Source organism: Orycteropus afer, unplaced genomic scaffold, assembly GCF_000298275.1.
Source record: "Orycteropus afer afer isolate SDZICR_OR568_19922 unplaced genomic scaffold, OryAfe1.0 scaffold00014, whole genome shotgun sequence".
Taxonomy (NCBI): domain Eukaryota; kingdom Metazoa; phylum Chordata; class Mammalia; order Tubulidentata; family Orycteropodidae; genus Orycteropus; species Orycteropus afer.
The window spans coordinates 6,649,257-6,667,742 of NW_006921601.1; the positions used below are offsets into that span (position 1 = coordinate 6,649,257).

At 38.9% G+C, this 18,486-nt stretch overlaps 1 protein-coding gene across 1 annotated transcript in view; it reads right to left on the bottom strand.

Moving 5' to 3' along the window:
- SBF2 (SET binding factor 2) overlaps window positions 1–18,486 on the bottom strand; it is a 636,061-nt gene that overhangs the window by 146,365 nt on the left and 471,210 nt on the right. The window contains exon 17 of the mRNA XM_042783055.1: window positions 16,449–16,517. Coding sequence (XP_042638989.1) covers window positions 16,449–16,517 — 69 coding nt within the window. The remainder of the gene's footprint in view (window positions 1–16,448; window positions 16,518–18,486) is intronic.

Genomic DNA, 18,486 nt, shown 5'->3' on the forward strand with positions numbered 1-18,486 from the left:
GAGACAAAATATATGTGAACTGCTGTATGGAAAGTGAATTTACTCTGTAAATCTTCACCCAAATCACAATAAATAAAATAAAAACAAAAAAACAAACAAAAAAAACCTTCAATGTTCAATGTTTAATGAGCTGGTTCCGACTCAGTGACACCATGTACAATAGAATGAAATACTGCCTGGTCCTGCACCATCCTCATAATTGTTGTTATATTTGAGCCCATTGTTGCAGCGTGTAAATCCATCTCATTGAGGGCTTCCTCTTTTCCACTGACCTTCTCCTTTACCAAGCATGATGTCCTTCTCCAAGGACTGGTCCCTCTAGATAATGTGTCCAAAATACAAAAGCAGCAGCGGTCACTATGCTTACTGAAGACTCATTAAAAGGAAAAACCAAACTCACTGCCACTGAGTCGATTCTAACTCATAGCAAACCCCCTTTGAGTTTCTGAGGTGGTAAATCTTTACGGAACGAGATTGCCCCGTCTTCCTTCCATGAAGTGGCTGGTGGGTTTAAACCAGCCAACCTTCTGCTTAGCAGTCAAATGCCTTAGGCACTACGCCACCTCAATAAGCTCTATCCCATTTAGTCCTGGAAACAATTCTATAGGGTAGACACTATTATCATCTTAGGAGCTCTAGTGATGCAGTGGTTAAGTGCTTGGCTTCTAACTGAAAGCTCACTGGTTTGAACCCATCAGATGCTTCACATGAGAAAGACGTGGCAGTCTGCTTCCGTAAAAGTTATTGCACTTGAAACCCTATGGGGATGTTCTACCTTATCCTGTAGGGTTACTATGAGTTGGCATCAACTCGATGGCAATAGGTTGTTTTTTATCTTGGGTGGTGGTGATCATCTTATTTATTTATTTTTAAATTGTGATTTTTTTGGGAAAATTGACAGAGTAAATTGGTTTTCCACTCAACAATTCATATTCATTTTGTGACGCTGATAGCAATCTCCTATGTAACAGCACTTTTCCTACTTCCTCTCTGTGTTTACCATTTCCCTTTGTCCTTCTTCTTTCCAATCCCTTCCTGCCTTCTGAGGTTTACCCCTGGCATATGCTATGCTTTTGATCTCCTATGGTTGTGTAACTCCCTAGTGTTATTGTTCACCTTAAAGGCCTGTCTACTGTTTGGCTGAAAGTTGAGCCATGGGGGTGAGTTTAGTTCTAGGCTTGAAGGCTATCTAAGTGCCATCATCTCAAAGGTTCCACCAGTCTCTATCAGACCAGCAAGGGTTTTTCTTCCTTTCTTTTTTTTAAATATGATTTTGAGTTTTGTTGCACTTTTTTTCCCCCACTCTACCTGGGATTCTTACTGTGATCTCTTTCAGAATGGTCAGCAGTGGGAGCTGGGCAGCATCCGGTTCTTCTGGTCTCAGGGTAGTGGAGACAGGGTTTCATATGGTCAGGGAGAGACCAATAGTTGCACCTTAGATGTCCACTCACAAGCTTTAAAGATCCCAGTAATTACTGACCAAAGTAGGTTGCAGAACATTGTCTCTGTGGACTATGTTATGCCAATTGACCTTACTGTCTCCTGAGATTATGGTCCTCAGCCCTCAGGCCTTAATTACTCATTCTTTAAGGTGTTTGGTTATGACCAAGAAGTTTTCATGACTCTTCCCCTTATATGCTATATTTGTGAATATATTTGCAGAACATATAAATAAATATGTAGAAATATCCTATGTCAAACCTACTCATGAGTGTAGCCCCATTTGCCTTCTACCATCTTTATTTTATAACTAAGATATTGTGGCACAGAGAAGTAAAATAACATGCCCAAGGTGTCCTAGAGCTATTAAATCCTAGAAAATGTGACCTCAATGTTCATTCACTAAGATAGGAAGTCTCATGAAGGAAGATGGAGACTGTATTTTGGATGCTATGTACTGTGTGGTGGTTAAAGGCATAGGTTCTGGAGTTAGATAAAACTGGGGTCTGAATTCTAGTTATTGATCTTTTTTAAAATCAACTTTTGGCTTTCTTGATCCTCAGTACTTTATTTTTGTTTCCTCATTTCATCAATTTCCTTTATTCATTAATAAGCACAAATTGTACACCAAGCACAATCTAGGTGAAGAAGATATACTCATGAACAAATTTCTGCCTTTGTGGAGCCCATATTCTAGTGGCAAGACACAGAAAATATAATAAATAAGGTAATATGTGCAATGTGAAAAGAAAGCCAACTGAGTAAGGGTGAGTAAGAGTGCTGGAGAAGGCTGAGTAAAATTTTTAATGAGGTAGTCAGACAGAGCTCACTGAGAATGTGACAGTTAAGCAAAGGCGCGAGGAAACTAAAGGATCATGAAGTTTACTTAGGAGAGTGCCTCTGAAAGAGATCAGAAGCAACTGGGGGTTCTGAGCAGAGGAATTACATGATTTGACTTACAATTTGTAACTATAACTGTGGCAGCTATAGTAATAGCTGCAAAACTCAGAGCTTAAAATAACTCTGGCAGCCCTTCATAGTCTGGCAGACTACAAAGGTAGTCTGCCTCTATCTCCACTCACAGTTCTTACATAATAGAATGTAAGGGGGCAAGGTTGAAAGCAGGAGGATCAGTAAGAAAGCAATAACCCAGGCAACAGACTAACATGGCTTAGAATTTTTTTTTTTTAAATTTATAAGTATGTTCACAAATTTCAGTCTCCCCTCCCAGTATCAAAGGTTCTTAGTTCCAGGTTCTGCTAGATGTTTTCTGGCTAGCTGCAACTTTAGTCAGCACCAGCATAATCCTTTAGACTCTTGCTTACTGTTTACTTTTCACCCCTTAAAATTTCCCTTACTTTCTTGTTCTTAGTTATGCATTTAAAAGGATATTTGTATTTTATCCTACTTTTTCAGTGTTTTATTAGTGTTGGTAATAATAAATGGGGGAAAAAGTATCTCACAATATTCAGTACGCCATATTATTGTTGTTGTTAGGTGCTATCGGGTAGGTTCCAACTCATAGTGGCCCTACGTACAACAGAACAAAACAATGCCTCGTCCTGTGCCATCCTCGCAATGTTTCAGCCCATTGTTACAGCCACTGTGTCAATCCATCTTGTTGAGGGTCCTCCTCTTTTTTGTTGACCCTCTGCTTTACCAAGTATGATGTCCTTCTCCAGGGACTGATCCTTCCTGATAACATGTCCAAAGTATGTGAGATGAAGTCTCACTATCTTTGCTTCTAAGTACAGCATCTGGCTGTACTTCTTCCAAGACAGATTTGTTCATTCTTCTGGCAGACCATGGTATATTCAATATTCTTCACCAATACCGTAATACAAATTACATTGAGGTGTAATCCATAGTGAAGGCTGCAGTCTTTATAGTGTGCCATAATGTCAAAGTGGAAATTCCTACTTTTGATATCACCTCAGAAACCCAAGGATGGGTTGGTATAAGTTGGATCTGATGCGACAGCAGTGAGTTTGGTTTTGTGGTTTGGAATTTTTATGGAAACAGACTGCCAGGTCTTTTTCTCCTGGGGAGCCTCTGAGAGGGTTCAAACTACCAACCTTTCAGTTAGCTGCCGAGTGCTTAACCATTTCCGCCACCAGGCTTCTTAAATGAATAGTCCTCAGTCATTGGCCACACACTCCTACTTACTCCAACAGTTTCCTTTTTTTTCCTCCTGTTTTGCTCTGTTGCTTTCAGGTTTGTCTACTCTGCTAGATAATCAACTAACAGGTACCAGAAACCATGTCTCACATGTCACAGCAAGCCACACAATTCCTAGGAGTTTTATGAATGGAAAATGCTCAAAGGCTTTGTTGAAATAAATTTTTCTAACAAAAGTAAAGTAACTTTAGACTTATAAGAAACTCTGTTCCTTCAAATCTTGTTTATGCTATTGTTTTTTAAATCATGTTTTTTAATCAATGATATATTTTCCCCCTAAACTGTGAGAATGTAGAAGTATAACCCTTGTTAGTTTATACAACCACATTCAAATTCCCTAATACGTCACATAAGGCCCTTCATAGCCTGGCTATTAAAAAAAAAAAAAAACCCAAAACTAAACCCACTGCCATTGAGTTGTTTCCAACTCATAGTGACCCTATAGGACAAAGAAGAACTGTCCCTTAGGGTTCCAAGGCTGTAACTGTCTATGGAAGCAGACTAACACATCTTTCTCCCACGGAGTAGCTGTTAGGTTTGAACCACTGACCTTCTGGTTAACAGCCAAGAGCTTTAACCACTGTGCCACCAGGGCTCCTGAGTTAGTTGGGCCATAGTCTTTTTTTTTTCCCCCTATTTCCAGTCACAATTCTCCAACTAAGTGATTCACAGTGTTTTCTCTGCCTGTGATATATATCTTTCCTTCCCATCTACTCCTCGTCTCATTCCCACATGTAAGACAAATGCCCATTTATTTATTTTTCGTTGTGATTTAGGTAAAAGTTTACAAAGCAAATTCAATTTCTATACAGCATTTCATAAATATTGTTTCATGATGCTGACTGCCATTCCCCACAAAGTAACAGCTGTCCTCCCACTTCCTCCCCTTAGTTACCTCTTCCCTGTGTCCTTCCCTCCCATTCCCCACCCCCACCCCCAGCTATGTCCTTGTACAAACATTGCCCTTCTCTCTTCCTATGACTGATCATTCCAAGGACTGTATTTACCTGATGTTAATGTTCACCCCATATGGCTATTGTTTGAAGGAGTGAGTTCAGTTCCAGACTTGAAGGATGACTAGGGAGTCTAACCAGGCTCTGTCAGACCAGTAAACCTGGTCTTTTTTCTATGATTTTGAGTTTTGCTCCACATCTTTCTCCCACTCTATCCAGGGATCTCCTGCACCAATCCCCCTCTGAGTGATTGACGGTAGTAACCGGGCACCATCTAATTTTTCTGGTCTAATGGTCATATAGGCTAAGGATCGTGTGGTCTACCAGTACCTTGGACTGTTTCCATGTATCTTTGGTTTTCTTCATTCTTTGCTTTGGACGAGGAGAGACTTATTGTTTCATCTAGATGACTGCTTGCAAGCTTTTAAGACCCCAGTCGCTACTCACCAAAGCAGGATGTAGAACAATGTTTTTGTGTAGTATGTAGTTTTGAATTTGATGTCCCCTGTGACCAAGGTCCTGAACCAAAAGTCCAACTACTCGTTCCCTGTGTCCAAGAAGCCACCACAATCCTCTCCCTTGTTAGCTCTATTGTACACCCAGACATTCTTACAGCACATACAAATACACTTGTAGAAACAACGTCTGCCAACCATATACACGATCAAAATGCCCATTAGTTTTTGAAGGGCACAAATGTCATACTTTCTTTGTAGTGTTTCTTGGTGCACCAAGAATTAATGTATTCTTTTAGTATCATATCCTTTTCAGAATACTTATTTCTAAAGTTATTTCACTAATCTCTCTTCACTGTAGATACCCTGGTGTCTCAGTGGTTAACTGCATGACTGATAATGGATAGGTCAGTATTACTCTGTCCTCCAGGGTCACTATGAGCTGGAACCAACTCAACGGCAATGGAATCTTCTCTGTAATAGGTTTCTTCAAAGACAGGGATCTTGATTTGTTCACCTTTGTATTCCTAACACTGGGAATCTGGCAGTACTTCAATGTCTATTGAACTAAATTGTATTAAATTTCTTTCAGAATAGAGAAAGAGCCAGAATTCTGGCAGGCTGCCTTATTTTCTAGAGAATGAGCAAAAGGGCACCAAATCTTTAACCACCATATGAAGGAAGTCAAAAAGTCCAGAAAATTTTTCCACAAATACTTATTAATTGCACATTGAAAGACACTAATATCTGTTCTAGAGCTTTTGAGTAAATTACTCCACACCAAAACCCACGATTATCAAGCTGATCCTGCCTCATAGTGACCCTATAGGACAGAGTAGAACTGCCCTATGGGGTTTCCAAGTCCGTATATCTTTACAGAAGCAGACTGCCTCTTATTTTTCCTGCAGAGTAGCAGGTGAGTTCAAACCACCAACTTTCCGGTTAGCCGTTGAATGCTTTAACCACTGTATCACTCCCTTAAATCACCCCATGGTTACCTTATATTGCTACTTAATGGGGAAAATAAATATAATAAACACAATATACTAAAGAGCAGTAATTTCAAACTAAGTATAATAATCCACAGTTCCCAGAAGTGGGGATTTTCCAGGAGGGCTAGGAAAAAAAAGAACATTCCTCCGAAATTTGTAAGAGAAGTGAGAGAAGCAAGGAGAGGTTTGCGGAGAGGGAGGAGAAGGAAGGAATGCTAAATCATTCGAAAGAACAAGAAGAAAATGAAGGGAGGAAACCAAAGCAACACACTAATTCTCTGGCCATTCTAAAATTGTGCTGTGCTGGAGGCATCTGCTGTAGTAAACACGTTCATATCTTTTCCAGGCCAAGCCTGGATTCTGCCCAGTGTTGATGTGTTAGGCCTGTCTTCACTCAGAAATGTTTTCTGCTGAACTAACTTATTTTTAAGATTAATATTTCTTTTTATAGCAGAATAAAGACCCTTCATCATCTCTCCTCTTCCTTTTTTTTTTTTCTTGGCCAAAAATGTAGTCCTTTGAGACCTGTTGTAAGAAATGCAGTGCATCCAGATCATGAAGTCTGAGCAAAACAAAATTCTTTTCCTATTTTGTAGATTTTTCAGAACTTCACTTGTCACTTACCAATTTAAAAAATGAGATCTGAAGAAGTATCTTTTGTTTTTTACATTTCTATAAGATTTTTCTCCTGGCTACAATCTTATAACAATGATAGTTGGTTTATTTGTATTCTATCGGAACTACCTACAAACTTTCATATCTACATAGTAGGACAAGGGTCTACATTAATGTTAAGCCAGTTATTTAAGTAACTTCTGGAGCATCAAAGAAATACAAAAGTGCATTTGGTATGATATTAGCATTTAGGTTGTTTCATATAGCAAAATCAGTGAAAGCCAAAACCTGAGGCCTGGCAGAGAACAAAAACTGAAAAATTTTCCACTAAATAGAGAGTGACAGAGAAGTTGTGACTGCACCTTTTCAAAAGCAGAAAACTTGTGAGACCCTAAAAAACAAGGCTGTACTGTCAAGTTCCAGCTCTCATAGCTTTCCTTGTAGAGTATTAGACATTTTTGTAAGTTGGAGATTTATAAATAATAATATACACAAATTACTACTGTATTAGCCAATTAATCAGCATTTCCTGAACCTGCCGGTACCAAGCCAGACCTTAATGAAGAATTCTTGCTTGATACCAAAAAACCAAACTTACTGCCATCGAGTCAGTTCCAACGCATAGCAACCCCTCCTTGGCTTTCCAAGGCGGTATCACTCCAGAAGTAGATTACCCAGTCTTCCTTCCGAGGAGTGGCTGGTGGGTTTGAACTGCCAGCCTCTGGTTAGCAGTCAAATGCCTTAAGCAATATGCTGTCAGAGCTTGGTAAGTGGGTAAAAATGGTTGGAGCAAAGAGAGGATGCAATTGATGTGAATCCAGTATCCCTTGCAAAAAGACAAAAACAAACAAACTCCCAGAGGTATGCTGCATAAATTAAGCCTCATTTGCAAAACCTTATTATAGTTAAAGGAAGGAATCTTAGTGGTGCAATGGTTATGCACTTCACTGAAAGGTCTATAGTTCAAACCAACTAGTGGCTCTGCAGGAGAAAAGACCTGGTAAGCTGCTCCCATAAAGATTATAGCCTTGCAAACCCTACAGGGCGGTTCTACTCTGCTAAATGGGGTAGCTATGAGTCGGAATCGACTCAAGGGCACTCAACAACAACAACAACATTATAGTTAAAGAACATAAACTTTGGATTCAGACAGAACTGAGTTGAGTCTTAGTTCTGCTATTTGCAAGCAAAGGGGTATAGATCCTCTCTAAGCCTTATTTCCCATACCTTAAAATGGGAATAATATACTTCATTGATTTGGATTAAGTACTGCAAGTCAAATGGAGCATCTTGTACAGTACATAGTAAGAATTTAATAAATAATAACTAAGGTTGGGCAATCTACTTCCACAGTGATACCGCCTTGGAAACCCAAGGAGGGGTTGCTATGAGTTGGCTACGACTCGATGGCAGTGAGTTTGTTTTTTTTTGTATCATTGTTGTACACTGTCAAGTTGATTCTGACTCATAATGACTCTACAGGACAGAGTAGAACTGCCCCACAAAGTTTTCAAGGCTGTAATCTTTAAGGGAGCAGATCATCACGTCCTTCCTCCCACAGAGTGGCTGGTGGGCTCAAATCGCTGACCTTTTGGTTAGCAGTGGAGCGTTTAACCATTAAACCACTGGGACTCTTTTATCTACTATTATTATTACTATAATCTTCCTTTGGACACCTGTTTTTCACCACGTTCTATTCAGTATCTAGGCTTCTAGAAGAAATATCAGGCTTGGTCATGGAGGGCCTAGACAGTAATTTTAATTTACTCATTGTGGGGAAGAGTGGGTTGGGGGCAAAATCTGCTGCTAGAGTCTGTGGCAGGAAGGTCAGAGCTCAGAAAATTCTGCAGTTTCCCATTCTTTAATGTTCACGTTCCGTATCTCTGACTAATAAGTTACATTTATAGAAATGACTGTTTTCATGTAGCGTCCAACAAATTTTCCTACCACATCATCCTGAATTTACCTGCCTTGGGCTTCTATATTTTGAAATTGAAACAACAGCTAGATCTCCAATTTTATTTACAGTTGGATAAAGTAGTAGATACTCATTTAGAATGTATAGGTCAAAGTTGAAGTTTAGCAATCGACGAATTAAAGACAGTAAAATCATGTCGAGACAAAGTAAGTTTTTATCTCTTCAAACTGAGAAAGTATGCATTATAACTCATATTTTTTCCTAATACATGAATTTAAAAATAATTTAATTATATATTACATACTGAATTAGATAAGATTAGAAATGTACAGAAGGTGATCTAAGCACTCTGGTTGTTGAAAATCCTTTACTAATAACTGATACTCATGAAGAAATCTTTTGCAACCTAGATGAACCTTAAAAATATGCTCAGTGAAAGAAGCCAGACACAAAAAAACCACACACATTATATGATTCCATTTATATGAAATGTCCAGAAAAGGCAAATCTATAGAGACAGAAGTATTAGTCATTGTGGGAAATGGGGAGTCCTACAAAGGGGCATGATGTTTCTTTTGGGGGTGATGTAAATGTCCCAAAATTAGACTGTGATGATAATTGTCCAACCCCACAAATACAGTAAAAAATCTCTGAATTGTACACTTAAAATGAGTAAATTTTATGGTATATAAATCATACCTTAATAAAGCTGTTAACAAATAAACTTGAATGGCTGAATCTTGAAAAGAAGCTTTTACACATTGAATGAAATGATAATTTTTTTTTAAAATTGTGATTTGGGTGAAAGTTTACAAAGCAAATTCACTTTCCATACAGCAGTTCACATATACTTTGTCTCATGACACTGACTATAATTTACCCCAATGCAACAGTTCCCCTCCCATTTCCTCCCCATAGTTACCTCTTCCCAGTGTCCATCCCTCCATGCACTCCTGCCCCCTGAGCTATCTCCCTGTGCATAAACAGCCTTTCTTTCTCCCATGATTGTTCTCTCCAAGGAGTGTATCTACCTCAGGTAAATGCTCAACTCATATGCCTGTCTTTTGTTTGGCTGGAAGCCATAGGTGTGGGTTCAATTCCAGACCTGAAGGGCAGCTAGAGGCCATAGTCTCAGTGGTTTCACCACGCTCTATCAGTCCAGCTTGGTCCCCCTCCCTTTTTTTCTTTCCCAAATGGTTTTGAGTTTTTTCCACATTGTTCTCCCTCTCTATCTAGAATCTCCTACATAGATCCCTCTCTGAGTGGTTGACAGTGGTAGCTGGGTACCATCTAGTTCTTCTGGTCTCATAGCTGTACAGGCTGAGGACTGCATAGTGTACCAGTTGCTTAGACTAATTGTTTCCATGAATCTTTGGTTTTCTTCATTCTTCTTTGCTTTGGATGAGGAGACACCCATTGTTGCATCTAGATGGCTACTTGCAAACTTTTAAGATCCTAGTTGTTACTTGCCAAAGTAGGAGGTGGAACAATGTTTTGTGTAGTATGTTATGCTAATTGAGCTTGATATCCCCTGTGACTATGGTCCTGAGCCCACAGGTTCAACTACTCAGTCCCTCTGGGTAGCTGCCTGTGGCCAAGAAGTGACTACAACCTTGTCCCTTGTCAGCTCTACTATATACCTGGGAATTTTTACAGAACATACAAATACACTTATAGAAACACTGTCTGCCAACCCTATACATGATCATGGGCACACTCCCCCCTGCACGGATATATCTAATAGCTCAGCTTGTCCACCCAGCTCTCCACCTGTATACCCAAGTTTGCCTTCACTGACAATGCAGTACTGTATGTGCAAAAGGGTTCATCTTTGTTGTCTGTACCTTCCATGTACCTTTCTATGTCTTGCTCTTCCTCCATGCCACCATGTTGATCACGCACATTTGGTACACTGCCCTTCTCTTCACCCAAATCAATACGTATCTCTATCTGTCTAACAGTGTTCCCCCCCCCCCATCCCTGGTAACCAACAAAGCAAATGAAATTAGAATTTTAAAGAGGAAATCTATTTTTACTGAGAATGTGAGTGTGAATAACAAGCTTATGCTGAAGGTTAATCTTGAGGAATAAAACATCAGCAGATTACCAACTGCATGTGGGAGATCTTTGGAATCTGGAAAGGCTTTACTTCAGGGTGCTTGAATTTAAGGTAAATAGGGTATTTCTTTTTCCTCCCCTGGTAAACAGAAACTACAGTGGGTACCAAAGGGCACCAGCTCTCATAGGAGTCATTTTGAGTATCAGTAACCAACAAATGTGCCTCAAAGAAGTATTAGGGAGGAATTCATCACTATATTGGATTGATTCCAGGACACTTTACAGATTACCTGTATTATTAAAAACAACAACATGGTGACCGTGTATGATACATGGGTCACTGAAAAGACATCAAATGGTAGCTTGTGGTAAAGGGGTCTGTGGCCTTCATTCTTGTTCATAGCTATTGTTGGGATATCTTATTTTGGTTCTACTTTGACAACTGAGCTTTATTTTATTCTTTAATTCTTTTTCTTCCAAAAAAGTAATAACTAGACAAGAACTTCTGCTTTAAACTTCTGAGTATACACCCTGGCTCTTAATTTAACAAACAAGATCACTGAACAAAAGGGACCTAAGTAAACAAAGAGTAGCTCAACTTTATTTATCAACTTTGAAATAATTCCTCTGCTATCAAAAGCTGACTAACTGATACAGAAGGCCGTGAGGCAGCACGTTTCTTGAGGGTAAGGACCATATTTTACTCATTTTCACCTCTGTAATACAGCTTGGCACACCTAATGAATGTTTGCTGAATGGAGAACGAAAATCCATAAACTAGAAACCATAAAATATAAGATTACATTATTTTTCACAGTAAAATTAACCCTAACAACTTAAACCTGCCTGTTAAGGTACCACGGCTAAAAAGGCCTTGTAAGTTAAAGAAGGATGAATTACGTATGTACAAAGTGAGAAGGAGATATAAACTTCAATCTAGGGGAAAACTAGATTTGTGGTGGTTGTGGCTTAACAAATCTCCATATTGCTAAGAAGATAGGTAATGTTGCAAGTGAAAAATCTTGGATACTTTTACACTAAGTAATGGTGCAAAAGATAAACATCACTTTCTCTCAGGGTAAATTAAATATTCTGCTTTTACGAGATAAGTGTATATGCCATCTTTTCATTAAAAAGCAAATATATACGCAGTCCTTAAAAAGAATTAGGTACATATGCTAGTATGGAAAGACTTTCAAGAATGAAAAGAGAAAAGTGGGAACACTGTGAACGGTTTGATTCTTTTTGTAAAATAAATAAATAAAAACGATAATTTTATGATTATTTTCCCTAGGAAAGAAACTAACTGTTCAGAGGAAAGGAGACGGAGGTGGGAACAGGAGCTTTTACTTAGTATTTTTTACCTTTCTATACTATCTAAATAGGAGCTCTGGTGGCATAGTGCCTAAGGCATTTGACTACTAACCAGAAGGCTGGTGGTTCAAACCCACCAGCCACTCCTTGGAAGGAAGGTTGGGCAATCTACTTCCACAGAGATACTGCCTTGGAAACTCAAGAAGGGGTCGCTATCAGTTGGAACCAACTTGTTGGCAATGAGTTTGGTTTTTTCTACTATCTAAAAGGAGCTCTGATGATGCTGTGGTTAAAGCATTTGGCTGCTAACCAAAAGGTCAGCAGTTCAAACCCACCAGCCGCTCTGTGGGCAGCCTTGTAAACCGTATGGGGCAGTTCTACTCTGTCCTATATGGTCACTGCAAGTCAGAATTGATTCAATGACAGTGGGTCTGGGTTTCTACATGGTCTACATTTTCTAACCATTTATGTGTATTACTTTCACTTTAAGGGAAAAAAAAGTCCATCTAGTTGATGGAATAGTAGCCAGTCTGTTTTTTTATTATTATTTGCTGCATTATAAAAGATTATTTTAAGCTTCTAGGGGCCATGTTAGTATTTTATTCCATTTGCTGCCCATGATATTGCCTGGTATGATACCCTTTGTTATGTTGAGATGCTAAACAAACTTATGTTGCATAGGAAAAAAAAAGAAAAGCTAATCAATGTTATTAAAGATATTTTAAAAGTAAGTATAAACAAGCCAAACATCTGAGTCTACTCTCTGAAGCAATGCTGCACAAGGTCCAGGAGTTTATACTGGCGGAGCAGGATGAAGATAGCTTATCTGCATTTTGTGGCCAGAATAATGCAATTTCCATCTACAGAATTTTCCTGAATTAACAGATTTGCTGTATACTAGCAATAATTATTACTGTAAGATAAAGATTTGAAAGTGTCCAAGGGTCAGAATGAGCCATCTTCCCTGACTCCTCTGTGCCAATTATCAGTTCATTGCATCTTTACTCCAAATACGCCCTTCTTTGCACAGCTTTGTGATCATGAGCTGGATGCTACCATACTGCTCCCTTTCCAGCTGGTACAACTTTAAGCTTGGTTAGTGAAGGACGCTGAAAGGACACTGCAAGAGGATGTGGCTTCTCTTCCTGGTTCCAATGTGCTTTTTCCTTCTTGTTCCTACGGCACATACCTGTTAATAGTGTGGGTGTGGAACACCTAGAGATGTAAATTTCAGTGGTTCCTCAAGTCGTGGCTTCCTATTAAATTTCATGGGCCCTAGAGAGCTTTGGCTCGGAAGGAAGGTTGGGCAATCCTACTTTCGTAGTGATACTGCCTCGGAAACCCAAGGAGGGGTCACTATGAGTCGAGGCCGACTTGACGGCACATAACAACAACAACAAAGAGAGCTTTGGTGGAAACCTACTGCGTAAAGTCCCACAAAATCTTGCCAGAAACCTAGTGGGCTAGTTTACTGCTTGCCAGCCCTGGTCTATAGAACCTCAGCAAATATCTGTCATCCAGCAACATCTTCTCCAATGAGGTCTGAATCTCAGCCTTGGTGAGAAGGGACCCTCTTCCAAGTTTGCTCCTTTCTTGGCACTCTGACTAAGCCTGAGAGGCAGTAGTTGCCTCCTAGTCTGCTATTTCTGTATTCTCTACCTCTTAGTAGTTAATCTTGTTTAAAACAAACAAACAAACAAACAAGCAAACACCAGTTGCTGTAGAATCAATCCTGACTCATGGTGACCCCATGTACCTCAGAGTAGAACTGTGCTCCACAGGGTTTTGATTGGTTAATTTTTCACCAATCCTTTCTTCTGAGGCACCTCTGGATGGACTCAAACTTCCAACCTTCTGGTTAGCAGCTGGGCACATGAACTCTTTCTGCTTCTCTACCCAGGGAAGCAATTATTACTTAGCAATTTCCTATATGAAAATTCCTCATTTTCATTACTGGTATGACATCTAGCTCCTCATGAGACCTGGACATATTTATGACTAAACCAAACCAACAACAAAAACTCAAATCCATAACTCCAACTATAAAACATAAATCTGTTTTATTAAGTTTGATAATAAAGAGAAAGAGTATGGCATTTAACCAAACTTGTTAACTTACTGGTGCTTTTCTAATATATAAATTAAGCTAAGCTAAAACTACATTTCTTAGAATTCCCTCCCCTGTGTGATTCCAGGTTAGGACTGGCTACAAGAGAATTAGCCTGATATTTGAAAGGCAAAAATGAAGCAATAGCAGTATACGCTGAAGGTCAGAATAGGGTGCCAGGCACTGTACTAGCTCATGTACACCTGTCATGACCTGCTGGCTCATCTTGTTGATGTAGGACAAGAGTTAGGCCCACAATCCCTCCATTTCCTGCTGGATCTCTTCCTATCATTTCTCTTATTCCAGGGGTAGCCACATACGTAGTTCCATGGCCAGATGTGTTTCTGCAGGTCATCTGTACTGTCAAAATTGGAGGTAGTAAGACACAGAAATTTCAATTTCTCCTTGTTGTTGTTTCACAATTGTGTAAGATTTGGTCCCTATAATAAATCTCTTATTTTGTATGGTTGTTCTGCCATCATGATCAAACCCTCACTGACACATAATATAAAATGATTCAGTTTATAAGGAAGCTAATCATAAATGACTTGGGTTACTTGAGTGATTGGATTCTATTGTCAATTCTCATTTTCTCTTCTTCCTAATTTATTTCCACATGATTCGTAAGTTTAAAAAGTACCTTAGATGTTTAAAGTGGGAAAATTTTTAAATGTCATTTTCTTCTAAAAATGCCCATATGAATAACCTAGTTTTCTGGCTACTCTGACAGATGGAAAAAACTTTCCTAGGTGGCTTAGTATTCAGTAAAGTTTGATCTATGGTTTCAAGAGCATTGTCCATGTTGGCAGTGGAATGAGATAAAGAACTAAGGAGTTCAGGAAAGAAGGCCAATATGTAGGAGATGAGTGGGCCTGGAGCTGGTATAACCTGGGGAGGGAAGACCAAAAAGTGATACCCAACATCCAGTCCCTAGTGTCTAAATCCAAAATTCATTTTTCAGCATTTCTGAGATTTGTCCTTGTTCCCTGAGCATGTTCCTTATGATTCGCTAGGTCTCAGAAGTGTGGACCTCATAAATTTCACTTTCTGTTTTAGAAAAGCATGAGATGGGAAGTAGGAAGAGGCAGAATGAGCAGTTGTAGAGAAAGAGCTCCTGATTATGGAGAACCTTTGGGTTATACCTTTAACACAGGACTGTGGACAGATTACTGGAAGTAGACTTAAAAAAGAAAAAAAATTGGTCTTACAAACAAATATTTATTGGGTGCCTACTAGATATAGGAAGTTAGCTGGGTCTTACTAGTTAGGAATGGTGGATGAAACAAAAAGATTGGACAGAACAAAAAAAGAGAATACTGTCAGCATCTAAGGGCATGATGGCTAGGCCTCTCCATGAGGTAGACAGATCATCTGGTACCTCCTAAAACCCAAACTCACTGCCATTGAGCCAATTCTGACAGTGACCCTATTGGAAAGAGTAGAAATGTCCCATAGGGTTTCCAAAACTGTAAATCTTTACCGAAGAAGACTGACCCATCTTTCTCCATGGAACAGCTGGTGGCTTCAAACCACAAATCTTTTAGTTAGCAGTCAAATGCTTTAACTAACCACTGTACCACCAGAACCCTGTCATCTCGTATGAAATTCCCTATTAAAACAGACCTGGGAATAATTAATAAGCCCTCCTGATTCAGAACCCACTTCCTTGAAATTCTGGGTCTCCTGAAGCTGACTGTGTATGTTGCTGAATAGTGAGTGAGCCTGGACACCACAGGTTTATTGCTTCCTATTGCATACTTCAGAAGGACATAGTAAACGTGTTGTTCAGAGTGTGGTTACGTAATTCTTCATAAGTCTCTCACAGGAAAAGAGAGAGCAAGGAGGATCTGCTAGATTAATTTGCCAAAAGAACTAATCTACTTATGAAAAGGCATGGAGAGAACTATAATAAATGACAAAACTTTAAAAATCATTTCGAACATTCCAGAGAATTCTCAGAAGGTTTGTAGAAATGGACAATGAAATTGAACTCTTACAACTATATCTAATTTCTGCCCCCATTGAGTCAATTCATTCATTTAACAAGCATTTACTAGGTGGCACTGGGATACAGTGAATAAGATGGACAAGCTCTCAGCCCCGTGGAATTTATGTTCTGAAAGGACGTTGGAGGGAGACAGTCAAATATGTAAACTAATCAACATGTAACACAATTTCAGGTGCCATAAAAGAAAATAAAGCAGGGAACAAATGGGATAAGGCTGTTATTTTAGAAGATGATTTAGTGTTCTACATTACATTTCCTACTCAGCATGCAGCAAATGACATAAAAAAATATAACCACAGATGTATCTTAAGTATGCTAAGGGGACAAGATTCATGTAGTTCCATGATAAATCAAACTGAATAAATTTATATAAATCATAATGAACTTATATATAAACCAATGAAACTTACCCTATAGAAAGCACTGGTCAAAGGGAGCAATGCTGCAGCAATGTTAAATTCTTCTAAACTTGAACAATCCTTAAAGCAAAGACAAATGAGCATTATTAGGACATTTATCAGAAATCACAAATATATGGAAACCCAAATCTGGAATTCATTATTTACTGTCTCGTGGGATTTTAATATTTATTTATTTATTTATTTTTACTTTTATTCCAAATTATCACTAAGGTATAGTTAAGTCAGTTTGAAGAAAAGAACATTGTCCTTGAAGCACATACTTTTACAAATGAGGTAAAAATACAACTGAGAAATTATTTTTATTGTACACTATTGGTGAGTATCTACCTTTACTTTCATGGTCTATAAAGATAAAAGTTGTATAATTCATATAGGGGAGCTCTGGTGGTGTACTGCCTAAGATTTGACTGCTAACCTGAAAGCTGGCAGTTCAGACCCACCACCACCCACTCCTTGGAAGAAAGGTTGGGCAATCTACTTCTATAGTGATACCGCCTCAGAAACTCAAGGAGGGATCGCTATGAGTCAGATCTGACTTGATGGCAGTGAGTTTGCATGTTTGTTTGTTTTTAAATTCATATAGATCTTTCTTTTATGGAAGAGGTTTTAGTATATTTAATAACAATACTTCATTGAGTCTAAGATACAGATTTTAACAACTCTGAAATCGGGATGCATCGTATAATTGATGGCATCTTACAATTGTGGCTAGCAGTATTTTTTCTTCCTTAGTGTTACATAAAAGGGCATCTTGTTATTGATGGCATCTTAGACTTAGGCAAGACATATTACTGATGATAAACCGTTGGATGAAATGTTGGGGAACAGGTTAGTCAGAAAATCTCAATATATCACCATAGACTACAACACAAAGGAAAAAGTATCTCTATAAAGTTATCTGGTGGTCACCGTTTTAACAAAGTGGTTAACATAGTGGGACAATCTGACATTATATGCTTTTGATGTGACACAAAGAGAAAAGTGTATCACTGCCTATGTAATATTCTTGTCCAAAACATCTAACCTGTGTCTTAACCTGAAAAAATAATGTAGGATGTCCTATTAAAAACTGGTCTAAAAGTCTCCCATGGGGGGGGGGTGTTAAAAAGGTGAAGAGACAGTTTTAGAGTAAAAGAGACTAAAAAGATACAGGAACTAGATGTAATGTGTAACGTTCATTGGACTTTGGCCCCCACACATATGCATAATACCTCTTCTGGATATTTTGATCTAGTTCAATTAACAGTCTCTGTCTGGTGGTTCTGTTAACCAGTCATTCCTACTTGGCACTGATGAACAATGTGAAGGAAAAGGAGGCCAGGATCTAGAATAGTCCACAAAGAAAGCAAAAGCTGCAACTGAACTTCCTCCCTAGAAGGGTATGTACAGTGATTACAGCCCCAGAGCTGGGACCCCTCCCTTCTTGCCAGATTAGTCAATGTAGGTATTTCTATCAAAATTCAAATTCCTTAGTCATCCATTATCCATATGCTTGAATGAATTGGTTTTAAATTCACACAGCTAGGATTTTAGCTATCAATTATTCTAGTATAATTCCCCATTCTCCAGAAGACAGAATAGAGCCCTAAAATCAGCCATAGACAAGGGACTTATCTCTAAGATTTATAGAAAACTCCAACACCTCAACAGCAAAGGAATTAACAATCCAATTGAAAAATGGGCAGAAGGCTTGAGTAGATTCTTCACCAATGAGGACATTCAGGTGGCCAGCTAATACATGACAAGATGCTCATGATCATTGGCCATCAGAGAAATGCAAATCAAAACAACAATGAGATACCATCCCACCCCAGCACTGATGGCAAGGTTCAATGAGACAGAAAACAACAAATGCTGGTGGGGATGTGGAAAGATTGGGACTCTTATTCACTGCTGGTGGGACTGTGGGTGATACATACACTATAGAAAGCAATATGGCGATTCCTTAGAAAGCTGGAATTGGAGATATCATTTGACCTAGCAATCCCATTACTAGGTATATATCCTAGAAAGGTGAGAGCCAGGA